The sequence below is a fragment of the Corticium candelabrum genome, chromosome 8 (assembly GCF_963422355.1).
Source record: "Corticium candelabrum chromosome 8, ooCorCand1.1, whole genome shotgun sequence".
In the NCBI taxonomy this organism is placed as follows: domain Eukaryota; kingdom Metazoa; phylum Porifera; class Homoscleromorpha; order Homosclerophorida; family Plakinidae; genus Corticium; species Corticium candelabrum.
Genome location: NC_085092.1, coordinates 538308 through 560000, shown reverse-complemented (window position 1 = coordinate 560000; position 21693 = coordinate 538308). Strand labels below are relative to the sequence as shown.

General features: G+C 40.7%; 3 protein-coding genes and 1 long non-coding RNA gene across 4 annotated transcripts; 1 reads left to right on the top strand and 3 right to left on the bottom strand.

Moving 5' to 3' along the window:
* Positions 1–534: 534 nt before the first annotated feature.
* Positions 535–11486, bottom strand: LOC134183594 (uncharacterized). The gene is made up of 3 exons (XM_062651178.1): positions 11434–11486; positions 11003–11088; positions 535–4413 (listed from the first exon to the last, which is right to left on the bottom strand). The coding sequence occupies exons 1-3, from the start codon at positions 11484–11486 to the stop codon at positions 716–718; spliced, it is 3837 nt and encodes a 1278-aa protein (XP_062507162.1). The 3' UTR covers positions 535–715.
* On the top strand, positions 4535–8662 carry LOC134183144 (uncharacterized). The gene is made up of 3 exons (XR_009970448.1): positions 4535–4623; positions 6431–6605; positions 7844–8662. It is a non-coding gene; the product is annotated as an uncharacterized LOC134183144 (long non-coding RNA).
* A 6797-nt stretch (positions 11487–18283) lies between the features above and the next one.
* LOC134183231 (uncharacterized) lies at positions 18284–19479 on the bottom strand. The gene has a single exon (XM_062650719.1). It carries the CDS (start codon positions 19441–19443, stop codon positions 18469–18471), a length of 975 nt encoding a protein of 324 aa, XP_062506703.1. The 5' UTR covers positions 19444–19479; the 3' UTR covers positions 18284–18468.
* Positions 19480–19655: 176 nt separating this feature from the next.
* On the bottom strand, positions 19656–20912 carry LOC134183304 (uncharacterized). The gene has a single exon (XM_062650798.1). It carries the CDS (start codon positions 20754–20756, stop codon positions 19815–19817), a length of 942 nt encoding a protein of 313 aa, XP_062506782.1. The 5' UTR covers positions 20757–20912; the 3' UTR covers positions 19656–19814.
* Between the last annotated feature and the right edge of the window lie 781 nt (positions 20913–21693).

Sequence of the window (21693 nt, the reverse complement as noted above, 5' to 3'; positions counted from 1 at the left end):
TCAAACTATTGTTATGCTGCAGCCAAATGTGTCAAGACAAGCATGAAAAGTGAGGCCATACATTTTAAATTTTTGATGAAATCGTTGAGTAACAACCCATTTTAGCAACAACTGGAAACCAGCTTATTGACATAAATTGTGGCCCTTGACAATCATTGATCTTTGTCATACAAGAAGACTTTGACGGAACTCCGATATGAATAAAAATTTACAAAAAGTCTTTTTATTAATCAAATTGAAGAATAACTCAATTTCTGTTGGAATCCAAACTCATTGCTATTGAGGGATGCCTTCACATACCCATTGCAAGTACTTATTTTGTGTCCGACGTCATCTTGTCGAAAGTTGTTTACAGAATCCAAAGTGTCAGAAGTAATTTAGAGACCTGTACACCTCATATAGGCTAGGCTATTCTAATGCAGATGGCAATATTTCAATGAGAGTAAATATTGTTCCAATGCTTGTCAACTGTTAAATTGCAGAAAGTGACAAATCTGTGGCTATGCATATACACTTAAGGGCAATTCATAAGAATAAGACTAATGTTTTATTATACAGATATTGTAGTTTAAAGACGGTATCAAACTAGAATGTAATGAGCAGTCAAAGATTAAAATATAAGGAGTAAAAATGCAACCCTACGTTTCCTGCCAGCTAGTTTTTGATTGAAATGTAGATAATGACTAATACAAAGTATATAGAAACATCAAAACTATTAGTGGGTGTCTGTATCATCCAACAAGGGTTCACGTAGTCCACTTGATTCATCCATTATCTGATCTCTGTCGAAACTACCAGACATGAGTAATTTTTCCCTGTTCCTCGTGTTCACAGCCTGCATTGTCACATGACTACTTTCGTTTGTGCTGATGGCACCAGTTTTGGTGCTCTGACGTTGCCTGGAATTTGTCTTCTGTGGCTTTTTGCTTATGTTCTTTCGTCGTCTCTTTCCAAATCTCTGCCAAGCATAGAAAACAAGCCACAGAAAAGCGGTAGCATAAGGAACAAGAAAGATGGCTTCTGTGATATATGATGGCACAGGGGTGTGAGATGTGTACATCTGCACTGCATTCACGACAACAAGATTGAACAGAAGACATGTCTCTACAACATTGTCACGAATCCAATAGTAAGGCTGCAGCTGACCGTGAAATGCAAGAAACGCAGAAATGAAAATAATCATCAGTGTCTGATGGAGATGTGGTTCACCAGCAAAGCAATGAATAACAATTAGCAGAAGCCTTCGACCAAAATTCCAACCTTCTCCCCACCAATACTGCTCTTTGAAAGCTTGAAGACTGATGTCAGATACTGGTTTAAGTTTGGAAATCCAAGGCAAACCAAATGCAACAAAGAAAGGAAATGGAATAACGTAGAAAATGGCAAGAATGATAGCAACAATGGCAAATTTGGTATGTTGACCAGTAAAGCATTTAACAGTTGCATCACTATACCAGTAGTAATCATCTCCATCTTCTAATGCCACACATTGCAAAAGAATAAATGTTGTGTATGATATACTAACATAAGTCAATGTCAGCAAACTCCAAAAGGCACGAAGGACAGGAATTCGTGCCATACGAGCAAACTTTCGAGCTAAGATGACAAAGATAGCCATACAGACAAAAACGCAAGCTGGTATAAAGTACTGGAGTGCAGTACTCTTGAGTGGTGTCAAGTCCTTCCACATGCATATACCCTCCCGAATGTTAAGGTTGGCAATGCTTGCAAAGTAGGCAACCCACTTCTGAGACAGAATTCCACCTGGTGGAACTGCATTCAATGTAAATCCAACCATCTGGAAATAAAACACGAACGACCGTAGTACACCAGAAGCCACATTTAAGTTGAAAATGACTGCCACCACCACTACAAATGCCGAAAATAGTGACAACACAGGAAGCTCCCACTTATACTCATCAGTACAGTTAGCTTGACATTTAGAATAGAGTGATCCAAATGTTGCACTGTAATTTTCAGTACAGTTTCCACACAGAGTTCCATTCCGTCCTTCGGTACATTGTGGATCTGGTTGAACACGTGGATCAAACCAGCAGCTGTCATTAGGGCATACGCAATAACCCACTGGGCAACTGTAAGATACTAAAGATCCACCAGTGCTAATGTAGCCTATCCAATATCCGGCTTCAACTCTTAGTTCACCATTAAAGCTGCATTCAATGAGACGAGGTTGTTTATGATTACACACACAAGTATTATACTGTGTACAGTATGTAAAACCAGCAGAGCAATTCATTAGTCTCACATAAAGAGACTGCTTGAATGCAGTTTCTGAAGGTTGAACAATGATTTCAGTAGTCAGATGTTGATAACCAGAAAAGTATATGTATCCCAAACCATTTCCAGCTATAATTGACAATGTCTGAGTAAGATGTGTTTGTCGTAGTTGGTCTTGGTGAGCTACAAAACCCAAGCCAACGGTATTTGCTTTAACTGTAGCTTGTCCAGTAACGTTATAACCCAGAGAATCCTGTCCGGTGACATCCAGAATGTATGAAAGACCAGGTCTAACACAGTAAACAGTACTATTATCAGAACATCGAGTGTCATCATTCAACAAGTATTTTGATGCTGTGTGGTCAATAACATCAGCTTTCAGGTTAGCATGAACTTTAACCATTTCAGTCGAAATATCGTTTGGCTGATTATTCTCATACAAAAAGCTAGATGATCTGAGTGCATGCGTGAAGTTAAAGCCACTGCCTACTTGCCAAGCACAAATGTCCAATGAATATGCATGAATAGCTCCACCTCTGTTAATCACATATGCTGTGTTGTTCACAAATTTGATAGTTGCATTCAGTGGCTTTTCATGAAAATTCCTCAAGTCGTCGTCATCATTGAAAGGAACTATGAAACATTGATGGTTCTGTGCAGCAGGGCCAAGCAACTGCCATGTTTTAGACACACCGATATTGTTTACAAACAAAGCACCACCAATATATGCTGTGTTGCTTTCAAAAATAAGAGTTGTGCCATCGTGAACACGAATTGCAGAATGTTCATGCACGTGTGCTGCACCACCACGAAGACCACGGTTGTCAGAAAAAATGACCGTGTCAGAGACTATCAACCAAGAACCTCCAATAACTAGAAATGCAGATCCATTATTAGATTTCACTGTCGTCACACCTGTTAGAGACAAATCAGCATAGGTAGTAACTACTGCACTTCCTATTCCATCGCTTAACACTCTGTTGCCATCAAACAATGTGTCATGGCATATAGTTGGCATTGGCCAGTTTCCCTGCTTCATTACATTATTCAATGAAAATGCACCACCTTGTTTTCCCCAATTCTTTTTAAAATTTGATTTTGCTACTGCAACTTGAATTTTAATTGAATCTTCAGCAAAGAAAACTGCAATTCCAGCTCCCGTAATTGCATAATTTGATTCTAACATTGAATTGGTAATATTGATGGTACCTTGGCTGTTTCCAAAGAAGAACAATCCAATTGCCCCTCCATGGCCGTCCCTTGCTATGTGTCCTTCAACACTACTATTCTTAACCTGGCAACCAGAAAACACGCATTTATCAATCACAACATGAAAATTCTTTGATGATGACTCCACGTTAATGTAGACACCAGCACCGCTTGAAGCACTGTTGTTGTGAAAGGATGAGGACAATATGTATACATTTACGGGATACACTGTTGGCTTCCCTATGACACAAACTCCTGCACCACGTCCAACACAAATGTCTGTACGTGTCAAAGCTGTGTAATTTAAATTCAAAAAATGACAAAATTCTACTGTCATCACAACTGCAGATAAGCCTCGAGAGAAACTGTGATCAATAGTAAAGTGAACTCCAGCTGAAGTACGAACATTTGATCCATTAAACCAACAGTGAGATATTTCCACTGAATCAAAAATATTCTGTACTTCAACTCCAATTCCTTCGTTTTCAACAAACTTGCACCATCTCATTACCAGCCACCTGGTATTATTCACAGACACAACAGCGGAAAGCGATTGACCTTGTACTTGATCATCAGCATAGCAGCCTGTGAAAGTCAAATTTGTAATGACAAGCTTATCAAAACCACTTAGATATAAAGCTGGACGAAATGATTTTCCAGTGCACGTTATTTTCGTTCGATCTCCGTCTTCTCCCATCAAAGTCAGATTCATTGTTTTCCGGAATATGGCCACGCCCATCAGTGTTCCGTGCTCCACGAAATGAACAGTTGGTGAGAAGACGACGCAACACTGTGTATCAGTAGAGTCGTCCACATCAACCTTTTTCATGTCTTCAATCACGGATTTCAGGCTGCTGTATTTTACGTAAAGAGTTCTAGATCTGTTGCCGCAAGAAGGCAAGCTTCGTGGCGTAACATTGACGTCAGGTGAAATGTAGTAACCCCGCGTGATAACATCTGATACAACTACCGGACACAACAATGCAAAAAAGTGAAATGTCGTAATCAGTCGCATATCTCCTCCCATGAGTATCGATATTTGGCACCATGGACTCTGTAGCGTGCGTTAGCGACAAGCTAGAGCGTTACGCTCAAGTTGCTGCGAGTCAATTTCGAGGCAAGACGGATGCCTGCTCACGCGACACCATGAATAATCCACCATTGATGTAAAGAAAGGTTAGTAAAGTAACATAGATCACTCTCCTATACATGTAATTAATCTAATTGAACAGTACACTGCAATTATGTACACTTCAGATTTACTGTCACGTAACTCACTTAATAGACTTGCAACTAGAACAAACAAACCGTCTACCTGCCCGTTTCAAGTTAACACATTCATAGTGGAACCAGTCTTTAGATTGGTCACACTGCATGGACCATACGACGTGCAAATGTTTCTGTCATTGTGCATGAACAATATACAGGAAATGCAACAACAGAACTAGAGCATCTTCTGATACAGTAACTTGTTTTGAGGGGAAGTTCCGTGGAAAACTTGTTAGAGTTCCTTGCTGAATGCATGTCTTCAGGTGTTTTCTCATTTCTGATTGTATGTAATTAATATACTGGGGCTCTATACCTTGGGCGAGATCGAAGGCAAATGCTACGAAAATAAACCACAATCGCTTCCTCCCTTCTGCTGTTGAACTCTTGCTATAGAGACTGTCATTTGTGGCTCATCCGTTTTATACATGTATGCAATTTGCTGCTTCAAATCATTGGATAGATCACTGCCGTGTCGAAGGCTGTCATACAAGGTTACATCTCCTGTCTTGTTGCTTGATGTTGTTACCCAATGGTTGCGGCTCCCAATATGGTGGGTCTGGATCGAGTTTGTCCTTGAGACAGAGAATTTGCATCCTTGAGACAATAGGGTGTTTTGAAGCCCTCTCTGTTGGGGAAACTCTTGCCTAAGAAGCTGCTGGGCGTGGTTTACTATTATGTCATCCAGCCACAGTGAACGACTATCCAAACTGCTTAGATCCATTGTTGCTTGTTGTTGGACTACCTGTTGAACTGGTTGTTGTTGTGTTTGTTGTTTTGCCTGTTGTTGTTGTTGTTGTTGTTGTATTGGTTGGTATTGCACTTTCGTAAGAACACAACTTGATTATACCAATACTCAATTAATGACTGAACTATCTCAGTCATACCACTACTTATATACTCGTAGCCATACTCGTGCACACAGCATGCATGTGTACATCACATGCATAAGTATACGCATGTGTACACACTACGCCTACCATATACACCGTACAGTCAAACACAATGCAATATACTACAGTTGGTATTGTTGTTGCTTTGGCTGTTGTTGTAGCTGTTGGTGTTGTTTTGGCTGCAACACAAATGTTTAGTTACCACTCACCAATGACACCCTTTTAGTTAATTACATAGGTACAGTACTATAACTCTTTTGGCACTTGGTTATACTGACTAGTACATTACAGCCTAACTAAGTAGAACCTACTTTAATTTTAAAGTGTTGCCACCTATCAAATTGTACATTATCAGTTGCTCTAACACACTAACAGATTTGACAATTCTGGCAAAATCTCCCAATAATGTTGTGATAAGACAACATGGTGCATGGAAGTCCCCATACGGATCAGCCTTATGCACATGGGCTTCCCTGGGATGATGTACATGTCCAATTAATTGTAAGTGAATACATAGAATGTGCCTTGTTAATAAATTATAAGCGTCCATTCGTAACTAGGATGTGTGCCTTGTGACTGCTCTTTGTTTCCAGTGTTGTCTTGAGCTTCTTTGCCTCACTCTGATCAGGAGTTCTGAAATTGATATATATATATATATATATATATATATATATATATAGTTATATGTATATATCAAATTATTGTTTTCAGAAATGTACTAACACCAATGTCCATACATTACCTGAGTATACCAGCTTTTTGTTTTGACCTTTTCAAGGAAAGTCTTCTGAAGGGTAACATTTGTTTGTCACTCTTTTTTCTAGATGGCACAGTCCTTGACTTCTTCAGTTCACACACAGCTAAGGCACCTTGCAGCCTTGACAGTACTTCAGCCTGCTTGAGTAGTGCTACAATTTGTGGTTGGTGGATTTGTTGAGATGTTTGGGCACGTGAGGCAATGACTGTGCACAGTGATCTGATCTGCTCTGGATAATCTACGTGAGGAAGCTCATGTGAATTCTATTACTGTGGAAAACTTTGGAACCTGCCTGTGTGTGTGTGTGTGTGTGTGTGTGTGTGTGTGTGTGTGTGTGTGTGTGTGTGTGTGTGTGTCTCAGTGTGTGTGTGTGTGTGTGTGTGTGTGTGTGTGTGTGTGTATGTGTGTGTGTGTGTGTGTGTGTGTGTGTGTGTGTGTGTGTGTGTGTGTGTGTCAGTGTGTGTGTGTGTGTGTCAGTGTGTGTGTGTGTGTGTGTGTGTCTGTCTGCCTGTCTGTCTGTCTGTCGATCTGTCTGTCTGCTCGCCTGTCTGTTTGTCTGTCTGTCTGTCTATCTGTCAATATCTATGAGAAGGACTAGTTTATCTTTTTAAAATTTCTTATTATGTACAGGTAGAGTATTTATGAAAATAAAATAAAATCTGTCTGTCTGTCTGTCTGTCTGTCCACTCTTTATATTTCATACATATGAACTATTACAAGCTATAGATACGAAAGTCCGTTATATATCAATTACTGTCTGTCTGTCTTAATGAAAAAGAGAACGGAGAGCACCAGCAGATATCGCTTGTTCCACATTTAAGGAAAGTGGTAGGTAAGAGACATGGTGAAATAATTTAATTGTAAAGCACCACATCACGAAGAGGCAAACTCAGACGTAATGGCAATGTTTTGACCTTCTTCAGGCATTGTATCTGCACTAATACCAAAACAATTCAAAATGTTAATTATCAAATTTAGCTTGATATTTACATACGGCTATAAAATGTCACTCTTGATATTAAGTTCAGAGGGATTATAGGTTTCAGTTTTCATATCCATCTCATTTTGTGGCGTCTAAAGAGAAACTGCCACGAAATGAGATGGATACGAACACTGAAAACACATAATTCCTATGGACTTAACATTAAGAGTGACATTTTATAGCCGTATGTTAATATCAAACTATATTTGATATTATCATTATTTGAATTGTTTTAGTATTAGCGCAGATACAATGCCTGAAGGGCCAAATAGGTGAAATATTGTCATTCCATCTGACTTTGTCTCTCCGCGATGTGGTGTTTTCCAATTATTTCAGAATATTTGTCAGTCTGTCTGTCTGTATGTATGTATGTTTGTCTGTGTGTGTGTGTGTGTGTGTGTGTGTGTGTGTGTGTGTGTGTGTGTGTGTGTGTGTGTGTGTGTGTGTGTGTATTATGTCTGTGCTGCTGTATGGAGCAGAATGTTGGGTCGTTCTTAGGAAGCAAGAGAAGAAGCTGAACACCTTCCACCATCGATGTCCTGGGCATTTCCAACAAGCAGCAGTGGTTTGAGCACATCACTATGGGGAAGTGAGAAGAAGGTAGGGAGATGAGGAAAATGCAGCTGAGAAGGTGAAGAAAAGAAGGCTACAGTGGTTGGGGACCTAGCACGAATTTAGGGTACCGAACTTAGGGTACCGAAATTGATCCTATTTTGCTGGCTGCCTCAACCGCCAGATGGGGTCCAAGGAAGAGATGGAGAGATGTGATAAGAAGAGATCTCAAGGACATTCTCCAGTGGCAGCCAAGAATGTGGTGCATGAGGTGTGCTTCAGGAATTTCATGATAAGGCGAGGCACAAGTGTGTGGATGAGAGACAGAAGCCTGTAGTGACCAGCAAGGTGCAGTCTACTAGTATAGAGTCAGCAGTGTCTCTTATGGTTCCGGAGTAGAGGAAGGCTACAGTTCACAGATGCGTACCAGAAACCTCACACCGTTTCTCATCATTGGACTTGTTGCCCCTTCGGGCAAGCGTGACCTTGTAAGGGTAGCTTTAAAACACAGGACAGGACATGTGTGCATTTGTATATGTTTGTTGTTTTTGTATGTGTACGTGTGTGACACTGTGTTTGCTTGTGGTCAGCCACCTATGTGGTGTACTCCTAAGCCTGGTTTGCATGGCTAAGAGCTGAGCTACCATTTCCATTATCTGTGGTTCCAATGACCAGGTTGTAATTTTGAGGTTTCTTTTAGTCTTGCAAGCCGAAGTGGCAGTATTTTGAACAAGAGAGAATGTAAGGAAAATATACAGAAACGAGTATATACGACTTGCTAATTGATATTGTCCATCAGCAACTTGCTTGCTCAATGACAATAACCATTAATTGTAAATGCATACGAGTTGTGAAAATCTACTCAGTGACAGTTTGTTACAAGTTACATTATAATAGGAAGAACTAGCTATAAAGCAAACAGAAGTACTTTGAACACATCAGACATGAATGAAAAATTTGTTGGCTACACCTTTCATTCTTTTATGGAGAAAGCTAGTTAGCTAGCTGTAGTCAAGAAACGTCAGTTGAAACTGAGCGAATTAATAATTAAATTAAGTTTCAAGTTTGACAATTTTTATAATACTGGCAGTGTTTCTAAAGGCAATTTACCAATTAGGAAAGGTGGACAATCTGTCAATTAAGATTTCAATCAGATATTTATTGCTTTTACATATACATATCAGTAAGCCTGTAATTTAGAACCTACACCAACACTACTCAAACTATGATAAAACATTGAGAAGGGCACTATAGCTTGCTTTGTGCTAGGAAGAGTGACTATTACTCACGTACGCACGTGGTGTTGTTTTGTAAATTGAAAAGACTTATAAATTTAAATATATACATATAATTTTTATATATTTTACAACAGCTACTTACAACCTTCTTAATCTAATTACAATAAATCCCAACCCAGCACATCACCTCCAACTTCCAATATAGAACAAGTCAACTGTAAATGTCTGCAACATTGTGTCTGCTGTTATAACTACTGATGTTAACACTGACGTCATCTAGAATAATTATGTAAGAGTTGTAGCTCTGGAGGCAATGATTGGTATGTTTCACACTCACTGCACTGACAGTGCATGGCTGTTGTCTAGTAGTTATAAATATTTTAAACCATGCCTCATACGTAAGCCTAGTGTTCATCACTAGCTAAAAAGCAGACGCGATCTACTACAATGTTCAGTCTAGTGTTGATTTACTTGATAGGTGGGATTATCCATGACGTTGCGTGAGCAGCCTTCCGTCTCGTCTCCCTCGCACGAAAGTGGCTTCTCTCGACTGACAAACTTCGCGGGAATTTGGACGTAACGCGCTAGCTTGTCGCTAACGCACGCTACACCTCCTCCCATCTACCCTCGCATCCAGACCTTTGTTTCTTACAGTGCGCGTACTTTCACACAACAATCTCATGTTGTGCACTGTGTACACAGAATATCCACGCTTACACAGTAACCGTCTTTTTCTTAAAATAATCGTATCTTTTAATTAACAAATCGGCAATAGCCACTGGAGATCCAAAACTTTAGTATATTGATATCAATTAGCCTAGAGTATGGCGGAAGTACATGTTATTGGTGAAATAACAGGAGGGAGCGGTTTTCCATCTCAAAATTTATTTTGTAAATGGGGAATATCGACTGGCGGTGCTTGGCGGTTACTAGAGGGCGTATCAGAGGGTCAAACTCAAGTGGACTATCCTCAGGTTGTCGTTGCTATGGCAATGATGGTTGAATTTCAAGGGTTGATCTGTGATTTTGGTTTCTTGTCGTTATAGGACGGTCAATGTGCTAAGTGGAGCCATCCCATTGGTCAGTGTTTGAACGTTCATCATGATAGACGTAGCAACTATGCTCGTTGTTGTAGATGTTCATTATGCTTGTAAAGGCCTGCAGGGCTGGCCAAGAATGTTTTTTGAAGTTTGGCATCAAGATGTGTTCGGGAGAAATGAACTCTGTATGATAAGATTGATACATGTAATACGATCTCAATATATGATGTGCAATAATGTGTGTATAAGTTAGTTGTTAATACCAAACTTAATTTCTGATTGTATATCACAAGCTAGGTCTGAGAATTAGACTTTCTACGCTGATTAAATGGTTTGTGTATTAATTGGTGTGACTAAGCGTATAGCGTATTTCTTCGAATATTGGCCACCCTTGTTTAGAAGTCGCAGCTGAAGAGACTTGTTGAAAAAAGATGCAGCCCTCGAATTGAGGCTGCACTATAGTCTGCGAAGTTACAGGCCACGCCCATATCACATGTTTTTGATGCTTCCACGTCAATCTTATCCTATTACGTGCTCTCATCTATGAATCACAACATAAAAGTCATAGCATTTAAAGTTTAAGTTAATATGGCAGGGTTGGCACCTTTAACAGTGTCCAATTATGTCAACAGAAAGAAATGTGACCAACGTGTCACTGTGTGAAGTAGAGACTTAAAAATAGAGGCCGCCCTCGAATACAAGCCGCCCTCGTTTAGAGGCCACAATTCCGTAACCTTGTTAAAAATAGAGGCCGCGGCCACTATTCGAAGAAACACGGTACTCATCCATAGCATGGATGGTAGTGATACTAGTTAGCTAGTATTGACTAGTAGTCAGCTGTTGCAATGTCAACTTCAATAGAGGTTGCGACAGTTTGAATTTGGTACTTGTTATAATCTGCAATATGTGGTAGCTGCTTGTTGTGATTCAGATAGTTATCCTTACACTTACTTCACTGGGCAGTAGCTTTTTATCAATAAAATGACACCACAGGATTAAAGAATGTTGTGGCTAGAATGTATGGGGACTGCTATCACTGCCAAGGTTGTGATACTGGGAAAAAATTTGGAGATAATACCAGAAGTTAAATGCTGATTAGAAATATTCCTGTACACCATTAAGTGATTAGTTGTGTGTGTGTGTGTGTGTGTGTGTGTGTGTGTGTGTGTGTGTGTGTGTGTGTGTGTGTGTGTGTGTGTGTGTGTGTGTGTGTGTGTGTGTGTGTGTGTGTGTGTGTGTGAATCCTCCAAGAGGTTACCCAATGGGACCTTGTATTTCTGGTAGTTTCCTTGCCTGTGAGAGGAAATACATGCTAACTTCAACCTTCGGCAAGTTGAAGATGGTGAGAGGCTAGGTTGCACTAGCCTAGTAAGCTGGTCACTTAAAACATATGTTGCTACTAAACACAGAATAGAGTGTGTTCCCCCACGTGTGGACGAAAGTAGTGGTGGCACTGGGGAAAGAGCTAGTGACGCCAGGTATAGAACTGGGCTCTGAAGATTGAGAGGCAACCCGGCAGTCAATCCGGCTGCCCCTAATAACTCAGTTTGTAGTCGGACTGCGATCCAATCTGCTTCTTGTACCACAATGACATGGTCTGGTCATTCCATGCGATGTCCTATTCTGGATTGCTCTAGTGTATTAGCATCAGTAAATTCCATGGGGAACCATGGAAAGAAATTTCATCATATTTGCAATATAATGGTAAAGAATAGTTGCAACTTAAGTTTACACTACCCTTTAACTGTTAGCTTAAGCTCTTTCTTTCATTGTAAGCGGAAAGAAAGCAATGACGCGATGTGGAAAAAGAATCAATTGCTCAAGTTTGGTGTGTGGAATGTTTGAACATTAAAGGGTGTGGGCAGAACTGACCTTCTTGTCAAAGAGTTGATTACAACTGATATTACATTAGGTGGCATTACTGAAACTCACTTACCTGGTGCAAGCATGATGGATTTAGATGAAGACTCCTGCTATTGTCTGTTGTTTTCTGGACCACCTGAGCTAGCTTCCAGGGGTGTTGGTCTAGTGGTTAGACATAATGTGTTGAAGTCACTCAAATCGTTTGATCCTATCTCAGGTAGGAGATTGCTTGCTGACTTCTCACTGACAAAGAAATTTTGAATGTCATTGTTGGTTATGCTTCCGGACAGAACAATGCGAAGATGGAGTTAAAGATGGATTTTGTCAGCAACTTGATGTTGCTAAGCATAAGACAGGTTTGCTTGTTGTTGTGCCAGGTGACTTTAATGCTAGATTTGGAAAGGCGGTTTCTAAAGTTGTTGGTCAGTTTGCTTTATCACAGTCAACCAGTGACAATGGTGTTGACTAATAGAGTTTTGTCAAGCACATAACCTGAGAATCACAAACACCTTTTCCAGCATAAGAATATACACACTGCCACTTGGCATCCTCCTAATCCCAAATTATAGCCAAGTCTAAAAGACTATGTTTTGGTAAAGCAGTCTATGCAAAAATGGTACATGATAAGAGTACGACCAGGACCAAATTTTGACAGTGACCACAAACTTGTTTGTAGTAAGATGGTACTGTAAATCAACACAAATTCGTAAGCGGAAAACTTTCTTGAGTGTTCAAATTCGCTATTTCATAAGCAGCCAACTTTCGTAAGCGTTCATGAACGTAGCCACTTTTCTGTGCAGAACATCGACACGAAATCAACAGAAAATCAAAACCACAACACCGCGTCAGTATCTGGTAATCTGGTAATCTGGTAATCGCCTAGGCATGTGTAGTTCCTAACCATATCTCACAGGTGTCTACGTGCGGACATGTCAAAACCGCAGCACCACGCGTAAATATCTGCTATTGCCTAGGCATGTATCCTGCCTCATATGTACAAGTCTGGCACGCGTGACACGTGATGATTATTAGTGTACTCTATGCGAAGTGTCGCTAAAAATCCAGATTGACAAAAATTAGTAAGCATTTAACTTTGGTAAATCTGAGATCGCTTCCGAAATTTACGAAAGTTATATGCTTACGAAATTTTGTTGATTTACAGTACTGAAACTTCAGAAGCCATGTGGGAAAAGACGAGTGAAAACCTGTACACGGGACGTATTCAGTGATCCTATTGCTCTAGGTAATATCGAAATAATGTCATGACTAGATTTACACAAATATTATCTACTGAGACTGAAGCTATATGCTCTGACTTTTGTAGTGCAATTATGGACTCTGCAAAGGAGCACCTAAATGTTGTTCAAACCAGGGAGAATAGATGGATTTCTGAGCATACATTACAATTGATAGCTGAGAAACGTAAGGCTCACATCACTTGGATGAGATGTCAGGAAAAAGAGATGACTAGAAAACATTATGTTAGTTTATATAAACAAGTGAAATAAACAGTTCGACACGACAAGCAAGAGTGGTTGCGTGAATGAGCATCTGATTTAGAGTATGACTTGAAACACCACAATCATTATGAATTTTTCAGAAAGCTCAAAAAAGTTTGATCAAGTGCGCATTCAGCCTGCCCGATAATTTAGATGAGCATGGTCAGAAACTAGTCTGTACCAACGATCAGTTAGACGTTGGAAGAGACACTTTGACTCGGTATTAAATGATAAACGTCCTATTGCAATAGACTCTGGAATGGTTGTAGGCTCTGTTGGGTCTGGTGCTCCACTCAGTGAAGAAGAAATCACCAATGCTATTAAAAAGTTAAAAATAATAGAGCATCTGGTAATGATGGAATGACAGATGAATTATTGAAAGCTGGGCCTACGGAGCTTTTTGATTGGCTATCTCAGCTTCTTCAACAAGTTTGGTCTTTAGGAAAAGTGCCACAGGATTGGAAAGATTCATTTCTTGTTCCTGTTTTCAAGAAAAATGATAGACAATGTGTGACAACTATCGTGGTATTTCACTACTCAGTGTACCTGGAATGGTATTAGCAAATATTCTTCTGAAGCGACTTAAATAGTCTGTTGAACCTCTACTACTAGAAGCCCATTGTGGTTTTCGTTCAGGTAGAGGAACAATTGATCAAATATGGTTGGTTCATCAGTTAATTGAAAAGTCCATTGAACATGAGTGTGCTGTCCATATTTGTTTTGTTGATTTGGAAAAAGCTTTTGACTCCGTACCTAGAGATGCTCTCAGACTACTTTTGAAAGAGAGGCATTGAGGAACAAGTTGTACAATTGATTGTTGACATTCACGATGGAACACATTGTGTTGTCAAATCTAAAGGTGAGAAGTCATCAAAATTTGAAGTTACAGCTTGTTTACGTCAGGGTTGTGTTATGTCTCCTGTATTATTTTATATCTTCTTGGACAAGCTTGTACACGAAGCACTAACAAAGCTAAAGTTGGCGAAGTAGAAATTGAATACACCAAAGAGGGAAGTCTCTACATGAACTACAGAGTCAAAGCTCGAGGAACTAGTGTCATTAAAGCTGCTGTGTATGCTGATGATTTAGCTTTAATTGGGAAGACCTTGGGTGAACTACAAAATTTAGTAGACAGTTTACATGAGTCTTACTGTAAATGGGGAATGAGCATTGGTTGCATGCAGACAGGTATTCTTCTTGACGATTGTGTTCTTGAAAACGTTACAGAGTTTATTTACTTGAGGAGTATCATGAGCCAAGACGGTGGATGCAATGCTGAAATTGATGCTCGTCTAAGCAAAGCAAGTAAAGTTTTTGGTTCCTGGAGAAAGGGGTATTTACCAACAGACAGTTCTCAATCTCCACAAAGATGAAAATTATCCGTGCTTTGGTGATACCAGTTTGCTATATGGATGTGAGACTTGGTCCGTTACACAAGCAAACTTGCAATGCTATAATACATTCCACATGCGGTGCATTTGATTGATTCTTGGTGTTCTTGGTGTCTCAAGATGGAATAAAATCAAGAATTCAGACAATTTAGAACGAGCGTGTGAAGGCCCTATTACTATGAGACAATGATTGCAATGGCTGGGCCATCTACTGCGCATGAGTGACAGTCGTCCCCAAAACAACTACTTTGCAGCAGACTCAGTAATGCAACAAGACCAACACATGGGCCTAAACAGAGGTGGATGTTGTCACAAGAGACCTCATTACGTATCAGCCTTCATGATGTGCTGCTTGGGGAAGCGCTATTACACTGCGTTGCCAAAACCCATAGTGGGTATGGTGGAATTAAAGTGTGTGTGTGTGTGTGTGTGTGTGTGTGTGTGTGTGTGTGTGTGCGCGTGTGTGCGCGCGTGTGTGTGCGTGTGTGTGCGTGTTTGTGTGTGTGTGTGTGTGTGTGTGTGTGTGTGTGTGTGTGTGTGTGTGTGTCTGGTGCTACAGCTCAGTTTATTAGAGAGTCATTCTGCATCCATCAGGGTTGCAAATTCAAGTCACAGTGATGGCAAGCTATGGCATAATTTTCTTGGGCAGGAAGCTCACACACGATTGCCTCTCTCGACTCAGAAGTATAAATGACTTTCTCGTCATTGACTGGAGATGGACAAGACCTCTGGCTTGGCAAAATAACATCTTGCAGGAGACAGTACGTGTGGCACCCTTAGTGTCCAGTCTCAGAGCTGTGTCATAACTGGTGCCCCGGAAGCTCTGCATGGCCAAGTACATTACCATTATAGAAACATTGCTCTTAAAAATCTAAAAAATTCCCGGTATGTACACCTTTAGAACTATCATATAGAAATTTAAAGTAATTTTTGATTTTTGCGTGTAAGTGGCACTTTAGCATGTTGAGGTTAGCTGAACACAAACCAGGCAGGACTGAACAATTTCAAAGGAGAGTCTAATTTAAAGTATTAGATGTCACATAGTAAGTGCATTTTTAAGTTAAGATAACAGTTAAACTATTCATGATTGTGTGTTACTGTCACCAAAATTTATTGTATTGTGGTTGAATGGTATTCTGTTTTTAACAACTTGCTGGTGCTGATTGATTTACTGAGTTCACGTTTGAATATTACCTACCAGTTACTACTGTGCTGCTTTATTTCATTAATATCAATGACTTTTAACATTGGTTGTTTACTTGTGATATAGATGGTTATGGTGTCTGTCATGTTCCCACATCTCCTGGGACCTACAGTCTTGACTGTGTTACATGGCGACCATCTGGAAGTCACTGGGAGCAAGTTCAATGTCAGATAGATAGCTTTATCTCCACTGGTCAAATGTTGCTTGAGGCATGTGCGTTTTGTTTTAGCTTTCTTTCTTGGTGGAGGACCTCAGATCAGGTCTAAAGAATTGGTGCACAGTGGAGCAGATCGATACAGATTAAAAACTGTAGCAATGGGTTACATACATCTACAAATAGCTGTTGTTCTTCGAAACTTTGAGAAATTTGGAGTGGAAAGCTAAAAGGTGATTGATATTGTGGAATAAGAATCAAACTGTAGTTCTACTATAGTCTATCTAGAGATTAATTAAGTGGTGATTGTGTCACTGGGTTATTGCACAGTTACTACAATGATCAACTTGTCAGCTAGGCCTGGCACTGGCTACCAGTAACCATGAAAACCATTACAACCTGCGGCATGGGTCCGGACGCCGGCGACTAAACCAACAACTCCACCAGATTCTTCTGGTGTGGAGGGTGAATCTGGGCATCCTTACAGAACGAAATAAATATCTGTTACAGGTCTGAGGGATCGCTCCCAGATGGTGACCTGTGGCATCACCCAGGGGCGGAGATAAATAAACCTATTATCCGACCAGCTGCTGCAGTATGACACTGATGCCAGCATGTCTTGGCCTGTCTTTGCCCGCTAGACAACATGAGTGTTGTACCGAGAGAGTAATACTAGCCAATTGCAAAAGCTAGTTTCACTTCATGATTTTGCAAGCAGTTCTATGGGTGGAGAAAGCTTATCAAGCCATGCCAAAGCCATGAACAGTCATAGTCGTCGCGTCGACTGACTGCTTGATGGTGGTGGTGGTGGTGGTGGTGGTGGTGGTGGTGGTGGTGGTGGTGGTGGTGGTGGTGGTAGTGGTGGTGGTGATGATGATTACAGTTTAATCTCTTGCCTTGTTAATTACTTAATATATACTAGACTGTGATCTTTGTTCAAATGTTAGCAGGATAAATAGCAATTGCAATCTGCAGAAATCAAGGCTGACGTCAGAAACAATTGTAGATAGCGTGAGAAGGGACGTAGATTGTTTGAATTTTGAATAGATTCGCACATGAAGCAAGAAACCGTTGGTAAACGTAAAGCACGCTATTTCTGACCCATCTGTGTTACTTTTTGAGCATGCGTCATTGTCATCAAATCTGTAACATTAAACCAACTCTTGCGATTTTTAAAACTTCTTGTTCTAAGAATACTCTTCAATATAATCATTGTAAGAGAGCATAGAGAAGCCTTGGGTTTGCTAGGTCATCTCCATTCTGAATACGTGAGGGTATTTTTTGTAGCTACTTGCACAGACCTTTGTCACTGGAATTGCAGGTTTGTTGTACTGTGTGTGTATACAGTATGCCACGCGCAAAGCATGGATATGGACAAACTGTGGATGTCTAGGTTTTCCGGGTAACTTGAGAGTTAGGATTAGGGTTAGGGCTAGGGATACATGTGTACAGGATTGTACTGGGCAATTCATAGATTGTCCGTATCGCACCACATATAGATATGCTTGGGATGCAGACAACATGTGTATTATCTAAGTTATGTATATAGGTCCACTGGATGTCATTAGAAGCACTTGTAGGCCCTTTTCAGCAGCGTTTCGTTGATTTTTGCTCTCTCTCTTTGTCTGTTTTCCCATATATATATATATATATATATATATATATATATATATATATATATATATATAGCTAGTATTTGACCTTTATATATAACTTTCTCACGTGAACGGTGTTCTTGAGCTTCCCTATCCTGCTGCATGGTCATTTTTACCCTCTACCTCCCGGCAGCGGGCTGGTATACGTACACAACTGAAGGTAAGTCTGTCTGGGCTCGTCTTTTGAGAGAACATCAGACATCGCATAATAGCTATAGCACACGTGATTGATCATGATAAATTCACGGTGGTTTCGTACAGCAAACATGTGGGCGGATAATTGGCCCAAGGGCCGCGGAGAATCCTAATCGTAAATTCGCAGTATATATTCCTCGCCAGTAGTTCATCTTAAACAGTTTTTGTTACAGTGCAGAAATGTACTACATTTGCAATATCTAGCAAAACAATACGAACATCGACATTCCGTTGCACGTGACAGTAACATTAGTGTATACAGGCAAATACATCTACTGGAATACGTTATTAGATGCATGCACTGATTGTTTTGTAGCATTGCTGCATTGTTTCTACATTATGCTGCAACTAGAGTCAGAGCCAGAATCAGCTGCTGCAGGTTCTGGAGCTCTCTGTGCTCTTTCTCTGAGCACTTCATTCATTTCGCGCAGTAGTCGAGCTTCTGCTTGGGCTGACTTTGCCCTCTCTTCGCTAACTGCAGCTTGGATGCGAAATTTCTCCAATTCGTCTCGAGCATTTTCTTTTTCCTTTTCTAGCTTAGCTATTTTGTCATCTGCCGCAGACTTCTCTTCGACGTGACGCGTTATACGGTCATTCACTTCATCCAACTCCGGTGGTTTGTAAACTTTTTCAGAAAGGACAATTTTCGTCAGTAGTGCTTCTCTTGACTTGGCACGGATCGCCTTGATGCCTTGGTACATCGGGTCTTCTGAGTCTTGGTACATCAATGTTGGGTTGTCGATGTGAATGACCTTTTTTACCATTGACATGACTCGGCGACCTGTTTCGCATTTTTTCAGCGCATCTATGTCGGCCTTAACTCGATCGGGTCTCATGAATCCTTGAAATTTAGTGCGAATCAATGTTGTGAAGTCGCAGATTTGTGCAGTAAATATGATCTTCCAAATAGTGTCCCACGTGTCAGCTTCCACTTCTGTCATGCGGCCTCCGACCACAAAGAAAATAACGTTAATGCCTTCCTTGCATACGTTGCAAACATTGGCTAGACACTTAATCACTTTGTCTTCTGGCATGTCCGTATCTCCAAGACCAATGGTATCAACAATTTTCAGATCGTATTTCTGCTTCTTCCAGGTGACTGTTACCGTCCTGTCATGAATGTCTTTGGTTTCACTGGCAGCTGTGTCGCTCTCTTTGAAGAGTTGTTCTTCAGCTTTGGAAGGGTCATAACCAGCGATGACGTTAGCGCAAGTTGACTTGCCATTTCCTGTTCTACCTATGAGCAACACGGTGCGACTGTTCTTGCTTTTTTCGGAATCGTCTTTTGAAGCAAGGCGGCTGAACATCGTGTCGAGACTGGAAACACTAACACCAGCAGCGTTTTCTAATAATTATTGTTCTCACTAACAAAACAAATTAAATTAACCTTTACCATGAGAATTGCTCGCCTTATCTAATTTATCTAATCTTTTCCACAAACTGAACACAACATATCACTCCAGGGGATCCATGCATGCATTACTCACATGCACATGCAATTGCATGGCGAAGAGTCAAATTTACTTGACAAGATTTTTGCTTTACAACGAAGAAGTACAATCGATAGTGCCCTAAGGCAGTACATTGTCCAATTAAGAGCTACTAGAATCTCTAGGTATACTAGACACAAAACCAAAATGAGAACACTCCTGCATGCAAAGTCATGGCGAAAGTCCAATCACATGAGAGAACAGTTACGAATTTGCCTTGCAATCCAATGTCCAGCGGTTTCCACAGTTGCGCTTATCGTGTCTTCTTCGCCTGAGTAGTTTCGTGACGTTGCACGTTTTGTAAGAATTTCGTTCATTTCTCGTGCTAATCGCAACTCACATTCAGCGGCTTTCTCTCTCTCTTGTGCCACTTGTAGTTGCATCTGTACTCTAGCTTCTTCTAGTTGCTCACGTGTCTGGCTCAACTCGTTTTGTAGCGTTTCCAATTTGGTCTCTGCGGCTCGCTTTGTCTCGGCGTGTTCGGTTATGCGCTCGTTTACTTCATCCAGTTCTGGAGGTTTGTAAACAGCTTCACAGTGAGCCAAATGCGTTAACAAAACGTCTCGCGATTTCTGTCGTGTTTCCTTCCAGCCGGGATATTCTGGCGGTGGATTGTCGACGTGAATAATTTCTTTGACTTGTTCGATTATTTTTCTTCCCGCCCCTTTTTGTGCTTTCAACTTATCACAATCGCTCTTTACAGCGGTGGGATCCAAAAACTTTGGAAATCGAGTGCGGACGATGGCAGTGTGGTCGATGACAGCGGGATTAAAGAGCACCTTCCAAATGACATCCCACGCGTCTGCTTCTTCTTGAGTAAACCTTCCCCCGGTGACGAAATACACGGCGTTGATTCCTTCGCGACATTCGTAACAAGCGCTAGCCAGACGCTTGAGTACTTCGTCGTGTGCAAGGTCTGTATCACCGATTCCAATCGTATCCACGATTTTGACACGATACCGACTGTTTGCTCCATCAATGTTGACGGTTCGAGTTTCGATGAACTTTGTTTCACTTACAGATTGGTCGCTTTCTGGAAATAGAACATCAGAGGCAAAAGTATTGGCACACGTCGACTTTCCAGCACCCGTTCTACCAATAAACACGGCCGTTCGCTCGACTAGTGACATTTCACTCACGGTAATTACAGAACAGTTAGAAAACGAAGTCAAGGTTTGTATGGCGGGTTAGCACTAGACAATAACATGGGACAATCAGACTATAACCTAATAAGACAATGGAAATGTTATCGCTAGAATATACATGCAGGGAGGTCCCAGATATCTGGAACGTAATATAATATGAACGTATCATATTTAAGTGAGATATAATTAATTTAAAAAACCGTTTTAGAAGCTCGTGATGAGGTGTCACAGATCAGTAGCTACGTAGATGTGAACTCGGATAACTCTGACCAATAGAAGAAAAGTAACAATGTTTAATAGTATGTTTGGCATGTCACTATAGTTCTAGCAAACATCCTGTTTAGACTAGTTGTGCACACATGTGCAGTTAGTCGAAAGGCACCGCTAATCGCAAATCTAATAGACCTTTTCTGCGGGCGTGGCACTAAAGACGTCATCACGTCTCCAGGGACACTGGCGTGCTACTTTGATGTCTCCACGTTTGTTAACCACGTGAGTCTAGAGCGATAGCAACAAGTTTTTCTTTCGAACTTTACTAGCACGTATAGAAATGCATCGAATTAGGTAAGGCCTCACTAGAACCCGGCTCTTGTGTGTTTTGCGTCTTTTGCAGACATGAACAACCTCTTTGTGATCTCTGTCGTGACTCTGCCGCGTCAGTTTGAGTGGTGATGTAACATTTAGACTCGACAAACGTGAACTGTGGGTACAAACTTGCGTACGTATTAGGATACGTGTTTTGTGTGTGTTGGACGTTGCAATGTAGGTAGCAGGTAGGTAAATTGCTGTGAGTAATTTACCATTATATTACTACACCATAAATATGAAGTTGAATAGCAAGTTGCAGTGTGTTGTCTCCTGGAACATGTGACACAGTAGACCAGAATGATAGTGAGAGCCAATATCTATCTATCTATCTATA